This window comes from Gossypium raimondii, chromosome 12, assembly GCF_025698545.1.
Source record: "Gossypium raimondii isolate GPD5lz chromosome 12, ASM2569854v1, whole genome shotgun sequence".
In the NCBI taxonomy this organism is placed as follows: Eukaryota; Viridiplantae; Streptophyta; class Magnoliopsida; order Malvales; family Malvaceae; genus Gossypium; species Gossypium raimondii.
The window spans coordinates 44,941,406-44,962,357 of NC_068576.1; the positions used below are offsets into that span (position 1 = coordinate 44,941,406).

A 20,952-nucleotide genomic window follows, 5' to 3' on the forward strand; every position below is an offset into this window, starting at 1 on the left:
AATCCAATCTACCTAAGCTCACCAAAGATTATTGTACCCTCAAAGTTGCACAATTTCTGTGTACTCACTCTCCACTCAAACAACCCTTCCCGGAAAAGGAAATAATCAATTAAACAAAAAGTGAAAGTAACAAAACAATATGCTCTCAGTATATTCCAATTCAAGAAGATATTCTCACAAGATCAGTGCTTATAATAGAGGATGCCAAGCTCTTTTTACAGGCAGACTTGTACTAGTTTTAATGCATCTCAAACTCTTCAAAGTTATACTCGAAAAAATAGCAGATATTATCTTCTTAATAGAACTCTTATCTGCGTTATCATATCCCTTTATCAAGTCTTCAAAGTCAATCAGCTATCACCTTCAAAAGTTTCCAGTTTTAAAGCTCTAACCATGAAGCAAGTGATGATCTTTATAGTACAAGGACTCTTAAGAGATAAACTAGTTTCCTTGTGGCATAATGATCCTTTATTTGCTACTTTACACGTAATTAAAGATGAAAGTTATTACAAATCAAAATTGTCAACTTAAAACAAGTAACATCACTGTCACGACACGCTGGTGAATTTAGAATTGCAACAATTTGTTTGGACAGTTCAGACAATCAATATTGTTCTAATCAACATAAGAATCATACATTAATATTCACTTTTTTTTTTTTAAATGAAAAGTCAAAACATAGCAGAAAAGTTAAAATGGTTGTAGGTTGATCCAATATTTTTACCTAAGCTACCTATCTAACTTCTTTAGTAAATTATATAGTTAATGCATTCATTAAATTATCAAGAAAACTTGCACAGTTTAAAATTTTATTTTTATCATTAAAGGGATGATCAGTCATCAAAATTATTTACTGTCAGTTGAGTGGAGACATACTATAAAGCTGCTTTGACTATAGAAACCATTGGCTAGCTATGGGGCTCAAACACATGCGTAAGAATGTCCTTGACCTTTTCAACAATGTCCTCTTCTTTGTATGAGGTTACAAATTTCACTGTAAGAAAACAAAGAAAAAAAAACATTTCTTAGTGCTAAAATTTTAATAGCATAATGCTAATTCAAAAACTGAATGCCTTTGGTTTACATTATAAAATACTTTTAAGAAGAATTCAATCAAGCAATAATACCTTGGAAGTTCATTATTGGCATGACTGAAAATCTGAAATGGTCTTGGTAAAAGAAATTTTTAAAGAGTCTACAGCGCCATTTAACAAGTATCAATTCAAATTCCAGCATTTTTTTCAGTTAATCTTAAGTTGCAATCTCTTTGTACCAAAAGAAACTAGTAAATTTTAATCATGCTCTAGCGGGTATATAAAATCATGATTATGCTCATACATGATCAAAATTTAATGAAGATAAGATTGTTCTATCAAATAAAGTGCCAAGATTTAAGTTCATGGTAAACTAGGTCACACGTCTTTTTATGGTGAAAGTAGACGACATTAACGAAGGGCTTTCTGTTTACATATGGCAATTTTCCATGGTAAATTTAAATGTTAAATTTAGTTGAGTTTACGCTTGAGACTGACATGCTTTTTACTCATTGGACATGAGTGAAAAGGGAGAAGGGTTGGAGTAATAATCTAAAGTATACTACATCAATGTAAATCTATAATAGGACTAACTAGTTTTAACTGTGATTAAAGCCAACTTTTTTAGTTACTGAATCTAGAAAAACAGTTGTCTCATTTTATGCAAAATTCGAAATCTAAATTCTAATGCTTGACCAATCGCCTTTCTACTTGATGGTAGATGGTATTTCACATTTGAACTTCGCTAGGTTTAAGGCCATGATCACCTACCAAATCCCCCTCCCCTAGAATACCGCGATTCAAATGGCAGCATTAACCTAGCTATGGCCTTATTAATATGACGCCAGTATCTAATACAAGGGGACTTATTGTAGGCATGTTCATACAAATGAAACCCCTAGGCCCTAGTTACCTTATCCCTAAAAAAAGATAAACATGAATCTGAAAATGATTTAAATACATGCGGATAAAGAATAAAAAAACTTGTGCAGTGCACGAGAGAAAACTGAAAAATTACCCCAGGGAAGAACTGGAAATTCCCACTGTTGTTTAGGGACCGTGACCACATATGAAGCAACCTACAAAAGGCCAACAAGCAGCAGCACAAATGAACGGTTTTAGTATATTTTGTTTGGATAGGGATGAATACCAGATATTATGCGTCTGGCACGGATATGTTTAACTCTTTTTTTTTTTTCCAAGTTTTTCATATATTTGAAAGATCAAGAGTAACAATGTAACATAGGTTTTATCATTTTCTTCTTAAAGCACAAAATTGAAGACTGAAAACATGCCAAGATTGATGCAGCCAGAGAACGTGGAGCACTAAAAAGAAGTGATGTCTCCTCCTTTTCGTAAAGAAGATCCATCACATCCATGCATGCTTCAAAGCTCACCAACCCCCCAACCATTGCAACTCCCCTATAAGAAAAATCCAAAAAGATTTGATACTAAGATGATAGAACTTTTCAAGTGCTTCAAATGACTAGAACTGGATACTGGAAAGGAACCAGAATATTACTTGAACTGAATAAAAAACTCCTCAAGGAATATGAAAGCTACATTTGATATCCCAATTTCAAAATTCAACACCTATACATTAAAAAGAAAAAGAAACGGAAAACATAACAAGAAAAGAGAAAAGATCATGTTTAGTGAATTTGATAGCTACTCAAAAAAATATATATATAAACAACTTATTTTAATGTTTTAATTAGTTAATACCTAGCCCGTATAAACCAGAACAAATAACCTTATATTAAAGCCATAGATTTTACCTGAAGGAAGACCACCTCCTGCAAAATGTTTTACTACGTTAATAAATTTATTACAAATGATACCAGATATCATTCAAAGTTTGCAATCACAAGATTATTTCAACTTTGGTTAATAATTCTTTTAAAAGTTAAATCATCAAACGAAAAGTATTGAGAGATAAATCGTAAAATTAACCATGAAGTAAATAACTTACAGCTTCCACGAAATCTCTAATGGTAAAATGCTGATCCTTAATGAATTCGTCTCCCAACGATTTTAAACATTTTACGGAGAGAGCACGAGAATCGTGTATCTACAATAACAAGCGGGGAAAAAATTACTTCTAAAAAGAAGAATAGCGAGCATGAAATCTAGAAACTCAACTTTACTTGAAATCCATATTGAAATAAGTGAAAATAACTGCAGATTGCTCTCTTCCATGGATCGTAAAAGCCAGCTTCCAATCTTATTCCTCATTTTTATTAAACTGTAAAGCAAACAAAAGAATCAAACAAAATTTAATCTTTAAGAAGAAAACAATGAAAATGAAATCGAGGAAAAAGAAGATTTACGTCGTGAGAGAAGGGAGAAATCGATCAGCGAAGAGAGATAAGGCACTGTATTTCACTATCGGAGAAGCTCGCAGTTGCTTTCAAATCACAACAGCAAAATGAAGTTAATAATGAAGTAATTTTAGCTTTGTTCTAATCTTTTACAGATATAATTAATTAGATTTCTTACATGAGAAGATCGAATAAGAAACTCCACCGATTTCTTTCGGAGTGGCTTCATTTCATTGGAGGAATCAGTTTGGCGGGAGACTTCCATTTGAACAAAAAGGAACAGAGGCGGAATGGCTTCTACTGAAAGTTCAAAACCAAGCCTTCAATAGAGTCTTGCAGCAAGACCGGAATGGCTTCTATTCTTCCAGCTGCTATACCGCTGTTCAATCAACCTTACAAAATAATTAAAATTATTGTTATTTTACATTTTATTAAAAATATGAATTACTATTGAGAAATTATTTCTAATTATTTAATGACATTTTAATAAAAATTTTCCATATTAACATATACTTTTATTAATTTTTTATCTCGAGCCCGATTCCAGAACTTTAAACTTTGAATTCCTGAACTTGAACTTGAAATTCAAAACTCGAACCCTAAATCCCAAACTCGAACCCTAAACTATTCAGGGTTCAAGATTCAAAGTAAAGAAGTCATCAAAATTATGTGTTAATGAAATGAAAAAAATTACTGAAATGTCATTAAATAATTAAAAAGAAACCATGGATGAGGCGGTGAGAAGGTCTATAAAAGTTATTGTTTTATCTTAAACATTGTTTTTAATTAATTTTTTAATATGTTTTCTTTTTCCTATAAAATTAAACAGTTTAATATTTAAAATGAATATTACAAAAAATGTATATAAAAAAAGAGTCTATGTGAGGTAGTTTATACACCACTGCATTTGACGCACCAATATATGTTGCATTATTATTGCGAGTTTAAGAAAAATATAATAAATTACCATAAACACAAATCATTAAGGAAAATCTTAACGTAGAATCTTGAAGAAATATTTAAGAATTTCCTACAAGGTAGATTTTAGAAGAATTTATATTCTGAGCAATGATTGATAGCGCAATGATATAAACATATAATGGGCAAGAAATTTGTTAATCTAATAATTAAATAATCAAACGAGTGGATGAAGTTAAGAAAATATATTTATTATAAAGGAGTTGTATGAATTATATAACAAATATAGTCCTACAACATTATTTTTTATGTAATTTGATTTTGTAAATTTGATCAATAAGTTAAAATAAACGTATCTTTTATATATTAGATTTTTGCATAAATTTTTCGTTTTAAAAATGAAATGAAATGAAAGTAAAGAAAGAAATTATCATTATCAGAATTATTATTTATTTTACATCCTTATATTTTCAATCATCTTAATTTATAATTTATTTATTTTATCTAATTATTTAATATCTTATTTTTTAATTTTCATCACTTTTAAAATTTTAATTATTTTTCAAAATTAATAATTTTTATTATAAATTAGATCAATCCTAATTTAATTAGTAAAAATATTTTTTTGAAATTGTATTAATATATATTTTATAATGAATTAAAATATATACATCAAAATTATGCACACCACAGGATATTAGAAACTAGTATTATTATTCTAAAAAAAAAAAACGAGAAACTAATATTATTGAAGTGCCAGAATAGCCCAAGTGATAGTAGATGGGCAGAGGCCAAGACAAGAGGTTTTAAACCCACTTCCCTAAATATCAAAATAAAATTCTGTACTGGATCTAAAAGCAGAAGTGGTGAAGGTCACCTTTCACTTAAGCCTCAGTCATTAGTGTGTAGATCCCCCATTTCCGCCGGAAATAAGAGTTAAAACAAAAGGAGGTAAAAGAAAACCGTTTAATCGCAACAGAAAGAGGAGGAGCACAAGCTCCCTGAGTTGCATACTATTCATGTGAGGTTTGGCCTCACCCAACTTCAACATCAGACCGGATTTCAAACGTTGCATAGTCAAGATAGTGTATTTGATTTTGCATTGATTTTGTCTGATGCATACAGTTTTATTAATAAATTTACAGTGTTAATACAGAGATATCAACTTATTAATTGACAGAACATAAATTCAGTAACTAATTAGGTCAAAAAAAACTTAGAACCTAATTAAATACAAATCAACAAGTTGAAGACCAAATTATATATTATCCAAGTAAACACATTTAAAATTCAAAATAAACATCTAAATAAATTAGAAAGAAACAAAAACGTGTACGTTACACGCGGTTCATTTAGGCCCTAGTTGCAATTTGCAATGTCTTTGATGACACCTATTTAAGCAGAGAAAAAAAAACGCAGGACTTGGAAGTTTTAGAGCAGATTCTCTTTGGAAGACTGAAACAACCGTACTCTACTCTACTCAACTCAACTCAACTCAACTCAGCGCCATCTTTGCTCTATTTTCTCACCACAAGAAAAATGGCAGCTAATATTATAACCCAATCATCTCTGCTTCAACCAAAACCCGCACTTTCTGCTAAAACCCTTCAAATCCCATCTCTGCATCGCTTATCCGGCCTCCCTCCTCCATCAAGTTTGTTTCTCTCTCTTTTTTTGGATCTTTTGTTGGTGTAAAAACTATCAAATGATTTATTCGTTGGTTTTACAGGGGTTGGTTTTTTGCTGGAAAAGAAAACGGGGATTGTTGGAAAAGCTGTATTAACATCGGCTGTATCGGACTCAACCTCGTCAGTTTTGGAGAACAAGAAAAACAGCAAGAATCCCATTGTCGTCATTGACAATTACGACAGTTTCACTTACAATCTTTGCCAGGTTTAATTGATTGCTTTTTAATTTTTTTTTATCATTTTCTTTGGTTAATCTGTTGCTTTCTTTCAGTTTTGTTTATGGTTTAAGACTTATTCTGAATTGATGTTTGGTTGCTTACAAATCTGTTGGAAAACAATAGAAAACAGAATAACAGGATATGATTATTGTACTTGCATGTGAGATTATATATCTTGATTGATAGGGTAGACTTGATAATTTAATTGAAGTTAAGAAACCCGATTAAACGCAGTATAATAGGAAGAAAATGTCGTGCTTAGATTTGTTTCTTCTGATAAGAAATCAGGTAAGATACATGCATACATTCATATGTATGCATGTATGTATATGGTCTAGAGAAAATTTATTGTTTTTGCTATAATTCTCTAGTTCTTTCTTTCCGAGGGAAGGATTCAGATTTCAATTGAGGTGCTTAATCATAAATGTAACATTTTTATGGCTATGATTGTCAAATGAAAGCAAATGTGAAGAAATATGATATATAAAAAGTGATTCCTGCTGAATAATCTTATGGTGGGAGGAGTCCAATAGCATCTTTGATACCAGTGGTTACTCGGTTTGATGATATTGACCTATGAAAGTTAATAGCAGGCGACAATTTTTTATATTTATGGTACAGCAAATTCTTTGATCAGAGATTATTACCATGCGATCAAAAGCGATTTGTCTCCCGACAAGAATAACCGCTGAGAAACTGTCCATTAGGGAATACAGTGACATCTGGCATTGAATATAGGGAATTGACTTCATTTGGCTCTTATCTTTCCCCGTTTAAGCAGCAGACAGGGCAGCTTTGATTGTCGCCTTAATTAAAGATTTTTCTGGCACCAAATGCTTTATTCTTCTTTATTTTAAAGTTTTATATTTTGTATGATTAATCTCTTACTACTTTCCGAGTTGTATTCTTGACTACGAGCAGAATGTCCTCTCAATTTACCTGTAATTTTGTAGTATATTGGAGAGCTTGGATGTTACTTCGAGGTTTTTCGAAATGACGAATTAACTGTAGAAGACTTAAAAATGTAAGAATTAACCTTTTGACAAGAGCGACATTGTTTATTAATTTAGCTGTGTTACATGATAATCTCTCAGGTGGTTAAAGGTTATTTTATTAACAAATCTCTAAAGATTTGGTTCAATAAATGACAACTTTTTCTTTATATTGTAGGAAAAACCCTAGGGGAGTGCTTATCTCTCCTGGTCCAGGTAATAGTTTGCTATATAACATTTTAAACTATAAACAAATGAGGCATAAGAATCTGTCATATTTAAGCATGTTATACACTTTATATCCTTTTTATAGGAACACCCCAAGATTCCGGAATATCACTGCAGACTGTTTTGGAACTCGGACCTACTGTACCTTTGTTTGGTGTTTGTATGGGTTTGCAGTGCATTGGTGAGGCTTTTGGAGGTGAGTGTTCTAGGATGCGATAAGTTATTTTTATTCCCTTTTTTTTTTACATTATGTCAATGTTTATTCTAAGAAAGCTAGATTGGAGATTAATTCTTATTTGTAAATGTTTATCTCGGAACCTCAGCTGCTTGCTGGTGGGATTTTAAAATAATCTGTTTGACTTCATTGCAAAATGCAGGAAAGATAGTGCGGTCTCCCTATGGTGTTATGCATGGCAAAAGTTCTCCTGTATATTATGACGAAAAGGGGGAAGACGGTTTGTTAACTGGATTGTCAAAGTATATATTACTTCTTCAGACATGATTTCCCTTTTAAAATTCTTCGCGTGCTTAATTTATGTGCCATCTTTGGTCAAACTATCAATTTGCTCACTTTTCTTTTTCTTGAGATCTCTTTTACCTTTTTTAGGATCAATTTTCCTTAACAGCATTTTTCTCATAATAAATTTCAACCTTGAGGAAATTTTATGTACTTTATAGGAAAAATAGTAGACAAGGCATCAAGATCATCCTCAAAGGAAAAAGAAGCGGGAGGAAGAGATAAAAGGCTTAAGAATTCGATGGGTAGGATAGTCTGGACAAATAAAATCTATGAATATTCTAGTTTTAACTTCAAAGAGTTTCAAATTCCACTATTTCTTCCAGTACCTCTCTAATAACGTAATCTTTGGATTTGAAAGATTCAAGTATATTTGTTATTATCTTTTAGGGGAGTCATGTCATATGCCTTCGTCTAAGACATGGTTTTTGATCTTGGTGTATACTTTTTTTTACCCTTTTGCTCAAATGAACATATTCTTGGATCTTCATATAGCTCCAACTATTTACTTTTTTTCCTTTGAAACAATGTCAACTCGTGCTCACCAAAGCCAACTAAACAGCTTTCTTAATTACCAGCCAATCATCGGCTCATGTCTACTAGTTCAAAGTGGTGAGGTTCATGCTCAAATACATCACGATTTGCATAGTATCCAAAATCACAATGCTCCCAATTTAGTTGATAATATTCCTGATTTAGTTCTTCTCTGCCGTAACTCATAAGAGCTCACCATCACAACATTCTCATTGGAAAACTTCACCTTTTTCCCTTCATTTGTTAGTATTTTTTTTATCATCATCGATCCAAGATTGCTGCTCAACCAACCATCTATTTTGCAGGGGCCTAATGATCTTAGGATTTGAAAGATTCAAATATATTTGTTATTATCTTTTATCCTAGTTTTGAATTATTGTTTTATCTTATCTTTATTCTAAATGTAATCGTTTAGAATTTTTCCCAAGATTGTTGCTGAAGATTGTTGTTTTCCCATCAATCCTTAGCATTTTTCTTGTCATCATTGATCCAAGATTGCTGCTCAACTAACTATCAAATTTGCAGGGTTCTAATGATCTTAGGATTTGAAAGATTCAAATATATTTGTTATTATCTTTTATCCTAGCTTTGAATTGTTGTTTTATCTTATCTTTATTCTAAATGTAATCATTTAGAATTTTTCCCAAGATTGTTGGTCAAGATTGTTGTTTTCCCATCAATCCTTAGCATTTTTCTTGTCATCATTGATCCAAGATTGTTGCTCAACCAACCAGTAATCTTGCGCTTAGGATTTGAAAGATTCAAATATATTTGTTATCATCTTTTATCCTAGTTTTGAATTATTGTTTTATCTATCTTTATTTTAAATGTATTATCTTTACCTCTTGTGGAGTCATTTCATAAGCCTCCCTTTACTTCTATATGAGATAAACAATCTTGACTCCTTGACAAAAGCAGTTTAGAGCCTCTAAGCTTTTCTTTCATCAATGTTTTAGATCTCTGGTTCAACTGTTTAGGACTCAAAAAGGTCAATGGAGCTCTTTATATAGCACGTTAGATATGTTGTTCATGCAATACCGCATGCTGCACATAACATGCATAGTTAAATAAAATGTACTTATTGTTTTCCTATATTATTTGTGGCTATTGAAATAACCAGAGATATAAAAGAAATCTGATCTTCCTTAAAACCTCATATTAGCAAAAGGAATGTGTGAAAGGTAAGGAACAGCATTTATTTATTACTAAATTTTATGTTTGTCATGAAAATCATCATGCTGCTTCCTGGCCTTGGTCTAGCATTATAGGTATGAGATTGGCAAGGCAAGGCAAGGGGTGTTTGAGAGTGGGGAGTCAATAAAGCTACAGACAAAGAAGGCCAATCATTAAAGTTCATATAGTGTCTTTAGAGTGTAAATGAGACACTAGTACTCGCAAGCTATTTGAGTTTGACTCAAAAAAATTTTGAGCTCGATTTGGTAATTTTCGAGCCGAGCTCAAGCAGCTCGAGTTAATCGAGCTGAATTCGAGCTTAGTAATACTTGACTCGAACAGCTTGCGAGCCTTATCGAACTTTTCATATTTTTATATTATTAAATTATGTTATTGCCCTTAGTATATATTATTAACCCTAAGCTTAATTATTGAGTCGAGCTCGAGTTCGAGCTTGAGTACAAAAATTGGTAAACAAGCTTAATCGAGCTCGAGCTCAAGTGGCTCGATTATATCTCGAGCTTAAAAATAGATGTTCGATCGAGCTCGAGCCGAGTATTGAGCTTTGAATTTCAAATCGAGCTAAAGCTCAGCTTGACAGTATTCAGGATCGCCTCGGCTTGATTACACCTCTAATTGAGCATTTTGCACTGCTCATATTAAGAAAATAATCATCACAAATAGCTCCTCACTGTGGCCCCTAGTGCCCATATGAATGTAATGCATTGATCAAAACCTACCTTTTCTTTTATGTTATTATCCTTTTTTGCTAGACACTTGTGAAGCATCTGTCAAATTACTTTATAAGTTAAAACAATTTCCAAGTTATTTTCATTAATTACACCATGTTATTCTCTGTTCTTACTATTATTGCACCTTTCCAGCCCTTTCAATGCCGGCAGATATCACAGCCTCGTGATTGAAAAGGACAGTTTCCCTGAGGAAGCACTTGAGGTTACTGCTTGGACAGAAGATGGACTGATAATGGCTGCTAGGCACAAAGTTTATAAGCATCTGCAGGTAAGATTGCCTTCTCTTTTACTTGTAACAAGTTAGCACTATGATTTGCTGAATTAGAAGGTCTGCCTTCCATCAATTTGGTTACTAAACAGGTTGGCTGGTCAGAATTTATTTGCTGCAATAGAACCGATTTCTTCATTTAAATTAGTTGCAGTCATAACTGCAAAAAATTACAGTGATTAAACTGTAACTACCCTGTGTCTAGAATAATTGGAGTATGTTATTGGTCTAATTATGAATTTCATTCTTCTACTTTATGAAAACTGAAAAGTTAAGTCTCTTTATTTTAATTTGTCAATTTTGGTCCTCATACTTCTATGAAAACTAAAAAAGTTAGTCTAATTAGATAATACTACTTAACCTTGTCATTAACTTGCTAACCAAAAACTCAAAAATTTATATGTGAAGAACTAGTTAAATCAGCATTTCAACGATTTATGTGCTACAAATTAACAAAAATCGGCAATTTAAGTTCTGGTGTTTACTTACAACTGGACTAACATTCTAGTCTTTCTAAAGTACAAGAATCAAATTCTGACAAATTTAAGTAGAGGGACTAACTTCTCGGTTTTCATAAAGTAGAGGGATGGTATTCAGAATTAGACCTATATTATTCTGTATGATAACCTAGGTATAAATTCCCAATTTGCTCTCATTCTTCAATTTATTTTTTGAAGTATTCGTGTTCGAAAGACATGAATATGGGAATGTAGGAAATGTAACCATAACCCTGTTAAATACATATCCGTATCTGGCATTCATATCTGAGTTAAAGTAACAGCCTGTGAGCATAATTTATCTTGGAGAATCATAGTATTGGAACTATGTAATTGATTTAAGAATGCTTGAATCAGAGTCTTGAATTCTTATCCTTTCTGCAATGTGTTCTAATCTTCTGTGTTTTTTTTTAAGTTTATCAAGTGATATTTGATACAAAACATTTGTCTTTGGTATTGAATTTTTAATGATGTCATGTTGTGCATGTTGAGCATTTGCACCTTTTAAACTTTACGAGAACTATTAGTACTAAAATGCTAAATTAACTACCTGTTTAATGTTAAGAAATCAAATTAATTTCCGTTTTTTAGTCTTCTCTTCCTTTTATTTCTCTCAAATTCTCTTCCTTCTCTCTTTGTCTTCAGCGTCCTCTCATAACAATGTCACCACCCTTTTCCTTTTCTGTTCGGGACAGTTATATTCCTCTCCAATAAAGGCCCTTTTTTTTCATCAGTTCCATTCATATCCTCTTTGTTATTGTGCCTTGGTGAAGCCCTAAAAGGTGTCAACATATACCAGGTCTTCATGCCTGTCACAAGTTTCTGTATTTATCCAAAAGTTCATGTAGTAAAGGCTAGTTCTCATCTCCTTAGTGTCCTCTGTTCCAACAAAACCCCAAAAATTATCTTTAATGCCATAATGGGAATGATCTTTACAATTTCAGTGCCTTAAAAATAACACCATCAACACCCGTGTTTTCAGCGTACATGGAAACTAGCATAACTATTTTTACATCTTCAACCCCACCATCGCTACTAGGATTTTTGTTGCCTACCTAACCTCGTTTTCACAAGACAGCCAATAACGTTGTTTACAATTATATCTTCACATCTTCCACCAACATTCCAAATGTTATTGCCAATATCATGTACATTTCATCGTCCAATTTTAGCATATGCTGGTGTCATTCTATTTTGAATGCCATATTACCATCTAAAAAGGCACTGTGAAAACAAACACTTTTAAATGCGTTCAAGCCACCCAAAAGATGCCATCAAGAATCTATAAATTGATTAAATCTACGTTTTAGTGTATTCTTGTATCAACACCATCTTATGAAAGAAGAAACTCCATACAAACTTGGCCCTTTGTGGCTATGGTAAAACATGTAAACTCCAACAGGCTTCCTTGGATATGATACTTTTATACTATGTTGCTACGACTCTTCATTTTGATTGGAGTATCCTTGTTTGACACGTGTATCAAACACCTAATTGGACATGGATATGGGGGTATGATTCTCCAAATATATGAAAAAAGGAAAAATTAAGTATACCCGTGTCTTATCAATATCTGATACTCACCCTTGGATCCAAGTAGCATAGCTTTTAATTTATGTCTTCCCTGATTGTTATGGTTTTTTGCTGCTTACTATGTCTTTTGAATCTTTAAGACAACTGTTTTTATCAGATATTTTGATTATTTTTGGTTCTTCTACGTTCTTTGCTAATTAACTTTGATGTTCAAATTGATTGAAACCTGTAGGGTGTTCAATTCCATCCAGAGAGCATCATAACCTCTGAAGGAAAAACAATTGTTCGGAATTTCATCAAACTAATCGAGAGGAAGGAGGTGACAGGATCCAAGAATTAGAGGTCTTCTTCTGCATATAGAAATACTTGAGTTGTGAATGTCGCATATCAGCATGGCAACATAACCTGGAATCCTTTCTCTATTTCCTTTTCTTTCAGTCATATAAGTGTAGAACTTGAAACTCGGTGGCTTCATATTCATGTTTTGAAAAAATTTCAGAATGCATCTCCTTTTCTTTGTGGAAATCATCTTCCAGATGTCTATGCTTTTGGACTATCATTTATGTTTCTTACAGTTCCTTTTTTTTAGGAAAAAATAAAATAGAAGAAAAGAAAATCTTAGTCAGCCACTTCTTATCGATCTTAGTATTATATGAATAACTCGCTATTTGCTCCAACTAACAATCATTAACTTACACCTGAAATAAAGTGTTTGAAACTTAAATATAATAATTAAACCATTTCTTATTGATTTTGAGTTAATTTAAGATCTGCCATTTTTCTGAATTCATTTTGAAAACTTAAACAACAAATCAGAAAACTTAGAAACTGTTTCAGACTACAGAGATATAGCAAAAGAGAGCAATTCTTACAACTAGAAATGAACAAATCCAAAAATCAGAAATTGTGTTCTTTTATCGAGCGTCAGCTGATGTAAACGAATCTGCAAACCCGGAAGGCAGGCCTGTTATACTGGTCTGTGTAGTGCCTGCACTATCTAGCAATGACGAAGAGTCATCCAAATTGCTATTCTCAAATTCTTGCCATTTTTTCATTGCTTGTGGTAATGTCAGTTCAAGGTTGACCCCATATACCGAATTGGGAGTTTCTGGCTTCCATAGCTCGGCTAGCGATGACAACACATTGACCACATGACTCATATCCGGCCTCTGGTAGGGCTCCCTTGCACAGCAGTGGCAAGCTAGTTCGGTCACTGTTCTAATACTGGTAAGTTTTCCATCATCGAGATGAATGGTTTTGTCGATGACCTTCTGGAATGTGTCATTGTTTATGTACTTCCGACGAAACCATGTCACAAGGTGCAAACTCTCCTCAGGCTGAGTTTCATCTAGCGCCTTACGGCCTGAGATCAACTCCATGAGGATCACACCAAAACTAAATACATCCACCTTCGTGGTCACGCGTCCGGTAACTGTCAAAGTGTGAGCAATGTCAGTTCTAATGCTTTAGCTTTGTAAATTTGAAGCCTCAATGGAAGTAAAACAAACTAACAGAATATGAAAAGGAAAAAAAAAAAAAAGACAACGTGCGGGCATTTACAATCACAAAATGAAAGAAAAACTAAACATGTTACCTGCATACTCCGGTGCCATATACCCAAACGTTCCTGCAAGTCTTGTTTCAATTGACTGTTTACCATCAGCTGGAGCTAGACGAACCAAGCCGAAATCTGCAACTTTGGCACGCATATCATCTCCAAGAAGAATATTTGATGGCTTAAGGTCTCGATGAATGAAACTCTGTTGTGCCAGTCCGTGTAGATACTCAACACCTCGAGCCACATCAAGTGCAATTGTAAGTCGTTGAGTCCATTCAAGTGGTTTCAACCCTTCATCCTTCCAGTTGAATAGGTGCCTACTAAGGGTCCCTTGAGGCATGTATTCATAAACTAGAAGCCTCTCATTTCCATCCAAGCAATACCCGAGATTTGCAACCAAATGGCGATGACGAACCTTACTAAAAACCGCAATCTCTGACTTAAACTCGGCCAAACCCTTGGCACTTACAACACCAGATTCCATCCTTTTCACGGCAATCTTTGTCCCATCATGCAATTCCCCTTTGTAAACTATTCCAAAACCACCTCTTCCCAATACGTTTTCATCACTGAAATTACTTGTAACGTTCTTCAAAACTTGAATTGAGATCGCCATGCAACCAGACTCAACCATGTGAACATCAGTAGGTCCACTGCTTGCCTTGCTGAAAGTTTCACTTGGAGCAGTGATACTTGATCTGGAAACAGTTATCTTAACTCCTTGGTCACTGGAATGATGACGATGAACGCGTACAGCAGTCAGACTTTGTACCTTACTAGTATACTTTCGTGTTCCGGCACACAAACAGATAACCGAACCAAGAAGACTCAAGCCACCAACAACACCAATTATAGAACCCAAAACTGTGCCTTTATTGGATTTCTTTTCACCATTTCTAGTAGAAATGCCAGCACTCTCTCCACCAGGGGACCTGGCTTCTGGTGTAGGGGCCTTATCTTTTCCGATATCATGGTTTCCAGCAGTAACTACATCGACATTATCCCTAAAAGATGGTATTTTCCCATAGAGCCGATTGTTCGAAACATCTAATAGAGCGAGATTCGGCAATGAAGCGAGCTCCATAGGAATGACGCCGGTAAGATTATTATCTGAAAGATCCAAGGTTTTTAATGAAGTAAGCATCGAAAAGTTGCTAGAGATCGTACCGGTAAGCCCCTTTTTTGCGAAAAGAAGGGAAACAATGTTTCCTTGAGCACATACAATGCCAAGCCAATTATCACAAGGATCGTTCCCTTTCCATTCATCAGCAAAATTATGCGGATAATTAACAGATTGGAGGATCGATAACAATACATTAACACGGTGATCGCAAGCAACATTGGGATCATCCAAGCAAAATCTATTACTACCAGCATTCATATCAACAATCACATTATCAGCAAATTGAGGGGTTGACCCTTGAAGTTCATTATTAGTCAAATTCACAATATAAAGCGACTTTAAATTAACCAAAGACAAAGGAACAATACCAGTGAAGTGATTATCTCTTAAACTCAAGTTCCTCAACTGTGTTAACATTGAAAAATCAGGTAAAGGACCTGAAAACTTGTTCTCATGTAACCATACCTCTGTCAAAGAGGACATGTTTTGAATCACTTCAATTGTGCCATTCAAACTTTGCCCATTTACCCATAAAGACTGAATCATTGAACCAGAGAACTCAGCAGGCAATTCTCCTTCAAGTTTGTTTAAAGCCAAATGAAGTTCAGTCAAGGATGGGAAAGTTTCAGGGTCAAAAAAACCTGGGAATTTTCCTTTGATATTGGCATTGTTGGCTGAGAAAGTTTTCAAAGAAGTTGCTTCCTTTAAGCTCACTGGGATCTCCCATGGTTCAAAAGGGTTGTTGTCAAGGTGAATAGAAGTCAATGATGTTAAACCGGTGAAGAAATCTGAAGGGAAAGATGAGAAATTGTTGTTGTGGAAGTTAGCTTCTTGCAACTGGATTAAACCAGCAAGGCTTGGGATTGGACCATTGATTTGGTTGTTCATTACTTCAAAGATGGTGAGCTGAGTCAGGTTCTTGAGCTCAGGAGGAAGGGTTCCACCAATATTTTTGCTCGGTATTTGGATCCTAGTGACCCTATTCTCTTGACATTCCACTTTAGCCCACTGACAAGGGTCAGGGTCAGACCAGTCAAGTGAAGGTGGGATCTTTAAGCTTTTTTTAAGCTTTTCCATGGCTGACAAGTCCGGGCTTTGTTGAGAACAGACCTTCAAAGTGAAGAAGCAAATGACTGAAAGAAAACGTAAAACAAGACAACCGAGAGAATGGGGGTTCTTCATTGTAGTTCTTCTTTGTTTTTCGTGAGAAAAAAGAGAGAGAAAGTGAGGGGGATTTGGAAGGAATGTTGCCAGCTTTATGTTACTATTGAGATAAATGGTTTTCTTCCAGGGTTTACGGTGGCATTGATGATGACTTAGGATAGGATCAACTAAATTCAAAAGGATAGACGTAAGAAGAAAGAAAAGAGAAAGGTGATTGAGAGAGTGAAACGGCGGGGAATGAGGAAAATGACAAAAGGTTCGATACTTTTTTTTTTTTTTGTGAATTAGTTGTTATTTAATTTCATATTTCTGATTGTTAATAATTAATTCAGTTAATAAATTGGGGTATTGTGAAATAAAATATAAGTTCAGGTGGGAAAAAAAGTTCAAGTGTCAGTATTTTTGGATAAGTTTAGGGGTAAATTACATATTAACCCATGATAAAATAATCAAAATTTTTTGAAGTTTGGGGAAACTATACCCAGGTTACTAAATTATTAGTAAGTTTAAGTTTAGGTCACTCAACTTCAAAAAGTTACAAAATGGTCACTGAATTATTTAAAAATTTTTATTTAAAGTTACTAGATAGTTAAAAACATTGCTATATAGCCTTCATTTTTGCACTGTCGGTTCAAATTGAAGGTTTTTTTTCCCTTTTTCTTCTACAAATTAATTTTCTTCATAAAGCAGTTTTAAAAGTTACAAATTTGCTAATCAAAATCCAAAAAAATTCTTCGACCTTTAACATTGGCTATTAGATTGAGTTGGATTTAAAGTATATTCTTCCATTCATTGATGGGAATTTTTAAAGATGAATAATTAAAAATATAAATTTACTAATGATTTTACTCCTAAAATTTTTACTTTTTTACTAGACTTGAAAATTCTGAACTTTAATTAACATTTTGGAAGTAAGAGTGAAAAAGTGTTGCTTTTGTTCCAAGCCTGTGTTTGGTTCCTGAGAGAGGGAAAGCAAATTAGTTTGCACATGCAAATGGTCCTACCTTAACTACCATAAAAGGTGAAAATCCCTCTCCGTTCTCTCCTGTTCTCAAAGGGATCTCCTATTGGACAAAATAAAATTGCTGTTATTTTAGAAAAAAAAATTTGAATTAGGTGATTGGAGCTTAGAGGTCTTCTAGGACGTAATTAAATTAGTGTGTTAGCTATTACTAATAAAAAATTTTAAATAAAGTCAAATTGAAATAGAGTTAGCATTTACTGTTCAAATATATACACTAAACTTTATCACATGAACAAAAGTATTTTATATTAAAATTGTATTTATAAAATTATTCAACAAATGATTATTGGTGGAATGGTAAAATATTTCTATGTGATCTTGCTAGTCTTATATTTTATTCCCAAATCATGTTTTTCATGTTTTATTTGAAATATTATATAAAAGTACTAAAAGATAAAATTACCCTTATAATAAGGCTTAACCTACAAATTAGTGCTTAAACTATACCATTTTTCCTATTTTAATACATATTTTTTCATTAAAAGTGATACCTAAACTATTATTTTCCCCAAATTAGTACTTTCGTTAATCCAATTATGATTCAAACACGTTAAAAGTTGTAGTTTAAAAAGATAGCCAATTAAAAATCTCCATGTCTAAAAAAAGGGAAAAAAAGTATTGTTTTCCCTTTTTATGAATGTATATTTTTTTTTCTTTTTTCTTTTTTCTCTCACTGTGAGATCCTTGTAAAAATGTGAGTATTTTAGGCTTTATGATTTTGACAAAGGTTTTTTAGAATTGGTCTAATGGTTGAAGCACTCAAGCCATCGATTTTCAATTCAATCAAATGAATTATTTAAAAAATTAATAAACTAAATAAAAATAATGAAAATTGGTTCAATCGGTTCAACCAGGTCAACCCCTCTATCTAGATTGATACCTTAACTGGTTCTCGGTCCAATTGGTCTGACATGATAGTTCGATCCAGTTCTGAAATTATTGGTTTTGATCAATGAAAAAAAATTTCGATCTTATTAGGTTGAGCAAACAGGCGGTGCAATTTGAAAACCGAATTAATCATCAACATCTCCACTTCGGAGGGCGAATTTTGAGCATTGTTCGCATTGCGAAACATTATAAAGGAAGAAGAAAGAAAATGAAAATGAAAACAATTTTTTTTTTAAAAAAGTATTTTTTAAAAGTACTTGATGTGGCAATCTATTATGGATTGAAACTTTTTTAATGGATATGAAGTTTATAAAATGAGTAACGAAATAATAGTTTAAATATCACTTGTGATTAAAAAAGAAAATTTAGGTACCAACTCGGGTAAAAGAGTATAGTTTAGGTACTAATTTGTAACTTAAACATTTCTTTTAAATACACTTGACTAATGGTTGGACTAATGGAGATACCAACTTAAGAAAAAATTAGTTTAAAATTTAGATACCAAAATGAGAAAATGGTATAACTTAAGTATCAAGTTGTGGGTTAAACTATTATAATAATATTAATTTTAAGGATATTTTAATAATTTCATAATTAAATTTATATCAGATCAATTTATAATACCAACTTAATCCATCATTATATATATAAAAGAGGAAACATTATGATTGAAATGTCAAATTTCAATTTGAATCTTGACTAAGCTTCAATCATGATGTTTACAATTTATTAGATTTAGGTAGGCCTTAAATACTTTTAAATCTATATGTGATGAGATAAATGGAATGGTTGGTTGGATTTAAATTTCTCCAATTTATGATAATATACAAAATTGTTAAAGTTTAGGTAAAATCACAAATGTCTAATTCTAGTATTCAACATTTGTATTTTTTATCTAAATTTATTTTATTAGCAATATTAATTTTTAAAAACAACTATTGGACAATTATGCATGGATATATACATATTTTAGAATTTGATTATTTTGTGAATTTTATATTTATTATTTTAAGTTTCTTTTTGTCCACTCACATTATATGAATATTAGATTACGTGATACCTACAACATCGAATAAGAAAATATATATTATGAGAAATTATACGTAACACCCTCTTAAAATATCGATGAAAATTTTTTATTAATATCTTAAAATTACGTGCTCAAACTCGATCTTGTAGTTTTTTTTAAAGATCTTACATAAACTATTAAGATATAAATATCTTTATAATAATATTTGTTATTTGCTAAAATGATATTTTAGTCATTTCTCAACTGAATTGGTGCCTAATTAACTTATGACACCAACTCGACCAAAAATTTTATTATAGTAAAGATTCATACATACATGTGCATATATATGTATGGGTCGTCACAAATATATTATTATATGTGTTCAAACTCAAAAAGAATTCTTTAAAATTATTTAAGTTTGTATAATAAAATAATCTTAAAACTCAATTTTTTTCCACAAAATTAGTTCATGATTAATAGAATCACTTTTAAAACTATTATTAAAAATTTTAAACTCAATTTGTAGTACTAAACTTTTTTAAAAAGAAGTATAAATACAGAACCTTTCCTTAATTATTTTTTCCTAAAAATATGAATCTCTCAATTAATATTACTTTTTTTTTTGGTGTGATCAAATATTCCCTATATCCATTTTACTGTATATAGAAATTAATCCTTTTATTTACTTAGATAATCCATTTTATCCATAAATTAAGGAGAATGAAATAAAAGTTTCTACTAATTTGACTGTTAAAACTAATTAGCAATTTGCAGTTATCGTGATTTGATTTATTAAATTCACATTATTGCCATTTATATAAATTAGATATTTATTTAGTAGTTGGAAAATGAAGTAATTTGTTTGTGTATGGTCACATGTGCTCATTTACTTTTGTTTTAATGCTACATGTTTAATTAATGAGAAATCATAAACGAGTAAATTGCACTTTTAATCATCTATCTTTAGTTAAATTTTATTTTGGTCACTTTTCATAACTATATTTTGATCATTGAAGTTTTTTTTTGGCTAGAAAGGCAAAACTTGTATTTCATATAAGAAAACTTTATACAAACAGACATCTGTAATCGCTCATGTACAACATCCTTACGCAGACCGACATGTAACAAGATTTTAGAATACCTTACATGAAATTATAGATTCCTCATTTCTTTATCGTTCTCCTTCTATCCTGATATAAGAAAAAAAAAATACTAATTCCACCGCTCTCAAATTTTAATTCCATGCATGCTTTAGACCAGATGCATCTAGTTCACTCACAAGTCAAGATCACTTTTCTCGACTTCATTACAAGAGGGCAAATTGGAGAGCTTTTAACCCTTTCTTTTACAAAGACGTAGGCAGCAGTAGGTGAGAACAAGTCCTAAAAAGAAAGCCTTAATTTTACTAGGTACCTTTAGAGACCCTATCTCTTCCTATACATTCATATCAAATCTATTTGCATCATTTCCATAATAACTCTCCTTTAATGCAAAGTACCTTGATTTCACA

The 20,952-nt window shown here is 32.3% G+C and overlaps 3 protein-coding genes across 4 annotated transcripts; 1 reads left to right on the forward strand and 2 right to left on the reverse strand.

The window, feature by feature from the left end:
- Window positions 1-854: 854 nt before the first annotated feature.
- On the reverse strand, window positions 855-3,686 carry LOC105764394 (cyclin-J18). The gene is made up of 9 exons (XM_012582939.2): window positions 3,534-3,686; window positions 3,365-3,441; window positions 3,177-3,279; window positions 3,007-3,105; window positions 2,813-2,830; window positions 2,557-2,627; window positions 2,330-2,456; window positions 2,053-2,113; window positions 855-994 (listed from the first exon to the last, which is right to left on the reverse strand). Exons 1-9 carry the CDS (start codon window positions 3,618-3,620, stop codon window positions 909-911), a joined length of 729 nt encoding a protein of 242 aa, XP_012438393.1. The 5' UTR covers window positions 3,621-3,686; the 3' UTR covers window positions 855-908.
- A 1,982-nt stretch (window positions 3,687-5,668) lies between these two features.
- LOC105764397 (anthranilate synthase beta subunit 2, chloroplastic) lies at window positions 5,669-13,198 on the forward strand. The gene is made up of 8 exons (XM_012582947.2): window positions 5,669-5,927; window positions 6,003-6,166; window positions 7,133-7,203; window positions 7,350-7,387; window positions 7,485-7,595; window positions 7,777-7,876; window positions 10,508-10,643; window positions 12,906-13,198. Exons 1-8 carry the CDS (start codon window positions 5,813-5,815, stop codon window positions 13,011-13,013), a joined length of 843 nt encoding a protein of 280 aa, XP_012438401.1. The 5' UTR covers window positions 5,669-5,812; the 3' UTR covers window positions 13,014-13,198.
- Window positions 13,199-13,399: 201 nt separating this feature from the next.
- Window positions 13,400-16,682, reverse strand: LOC105764396 (receptor protein kinase TMK1). 2 transcript variants are annotated; one of them, XM_052625087.1, is made up of 3 exons: window positions 15,723-16,681; window positions 14,268-15,341; window positions 13,400-14,105 (listed from the first exon to the last, which is right to left on the reverse strand). In XM_052625087.1, exons 1-3 carry the CDS (start codon window positions 16,534-16,536, stop codon window positions 13,588-13,590), a joined length of 2,406 nt encoding a protein of 801 aa, XP_052481047.1. In that variant the 5' UTR covers window positions 16,537-16,681; the 3' UTR covers window positions 13,400-13,587. The 2 variants fall into 2 exon arrangements, with proteins under 2 accessions (XP_052481047.1, XP_012438400.1); XM_012582946.2 differs by having other exon boundaries at window positions 14,268-16,682.
- Between the last annotated feature and the right edge of the window lie 4,270 nt (window positions 16,683-20,952).

Coding starts and splice junctions, on each gene's coding strand:
- LOC105764394 (XM_012582939.2), bottom strand. CDS start 3,620: ATGGAAGTCTCCCGCCAAACTGATTCCTCCAATGAAATGAAGCCACTC. Junction 2,457..2,556: donor GAGTTTTTTATTCAGTTCAA/GTAATATTCTGG, acceptor TTTTTCTTATAG/GGGAGTTGCAATGGTTGGGG. Junction 995..2,052: donor ATTTCCAGTTCTTCCCTGGG/GTAATTTTTCAG, acceptor GTTTTCTTACAG/TGAAATTTGTAACCTCATAC.
- LOC105764397 (XM_012582947.2), top strand. CDS start 5,813: ATGGCAGCTAATATTATAACCCAATCATCTCTGCTTCAACCAAAACCC. Junction 6,167..7,132: donor TCACTTACAATCTTTGCCAG/GTTTAATTGATT, acceptor GTAATTTTGTAG/TATATTGGAGAGCTTGGATG. Junction 7,877..10,507: donor TTGTTAACTGGATTGTCAAA/GTATATATTACT, acceptor GCACCTTTCCAG/CCCTTTCAATGCCGGCAGAT.
- LOC105764396 (XM_012582946.2), bottom strand. CDS start 16,536: ATGAAGAACCCCCATTCTCTCGGTTGTCTTGTTTTACGTTTTCTTTCA. Junction 14,106..14,267: donor TATGGCACCGGAGTATGCAG/GTAACATGTTTA, acceptor ACACTTTGACAG/TTACCGGACGCGTGACCACG.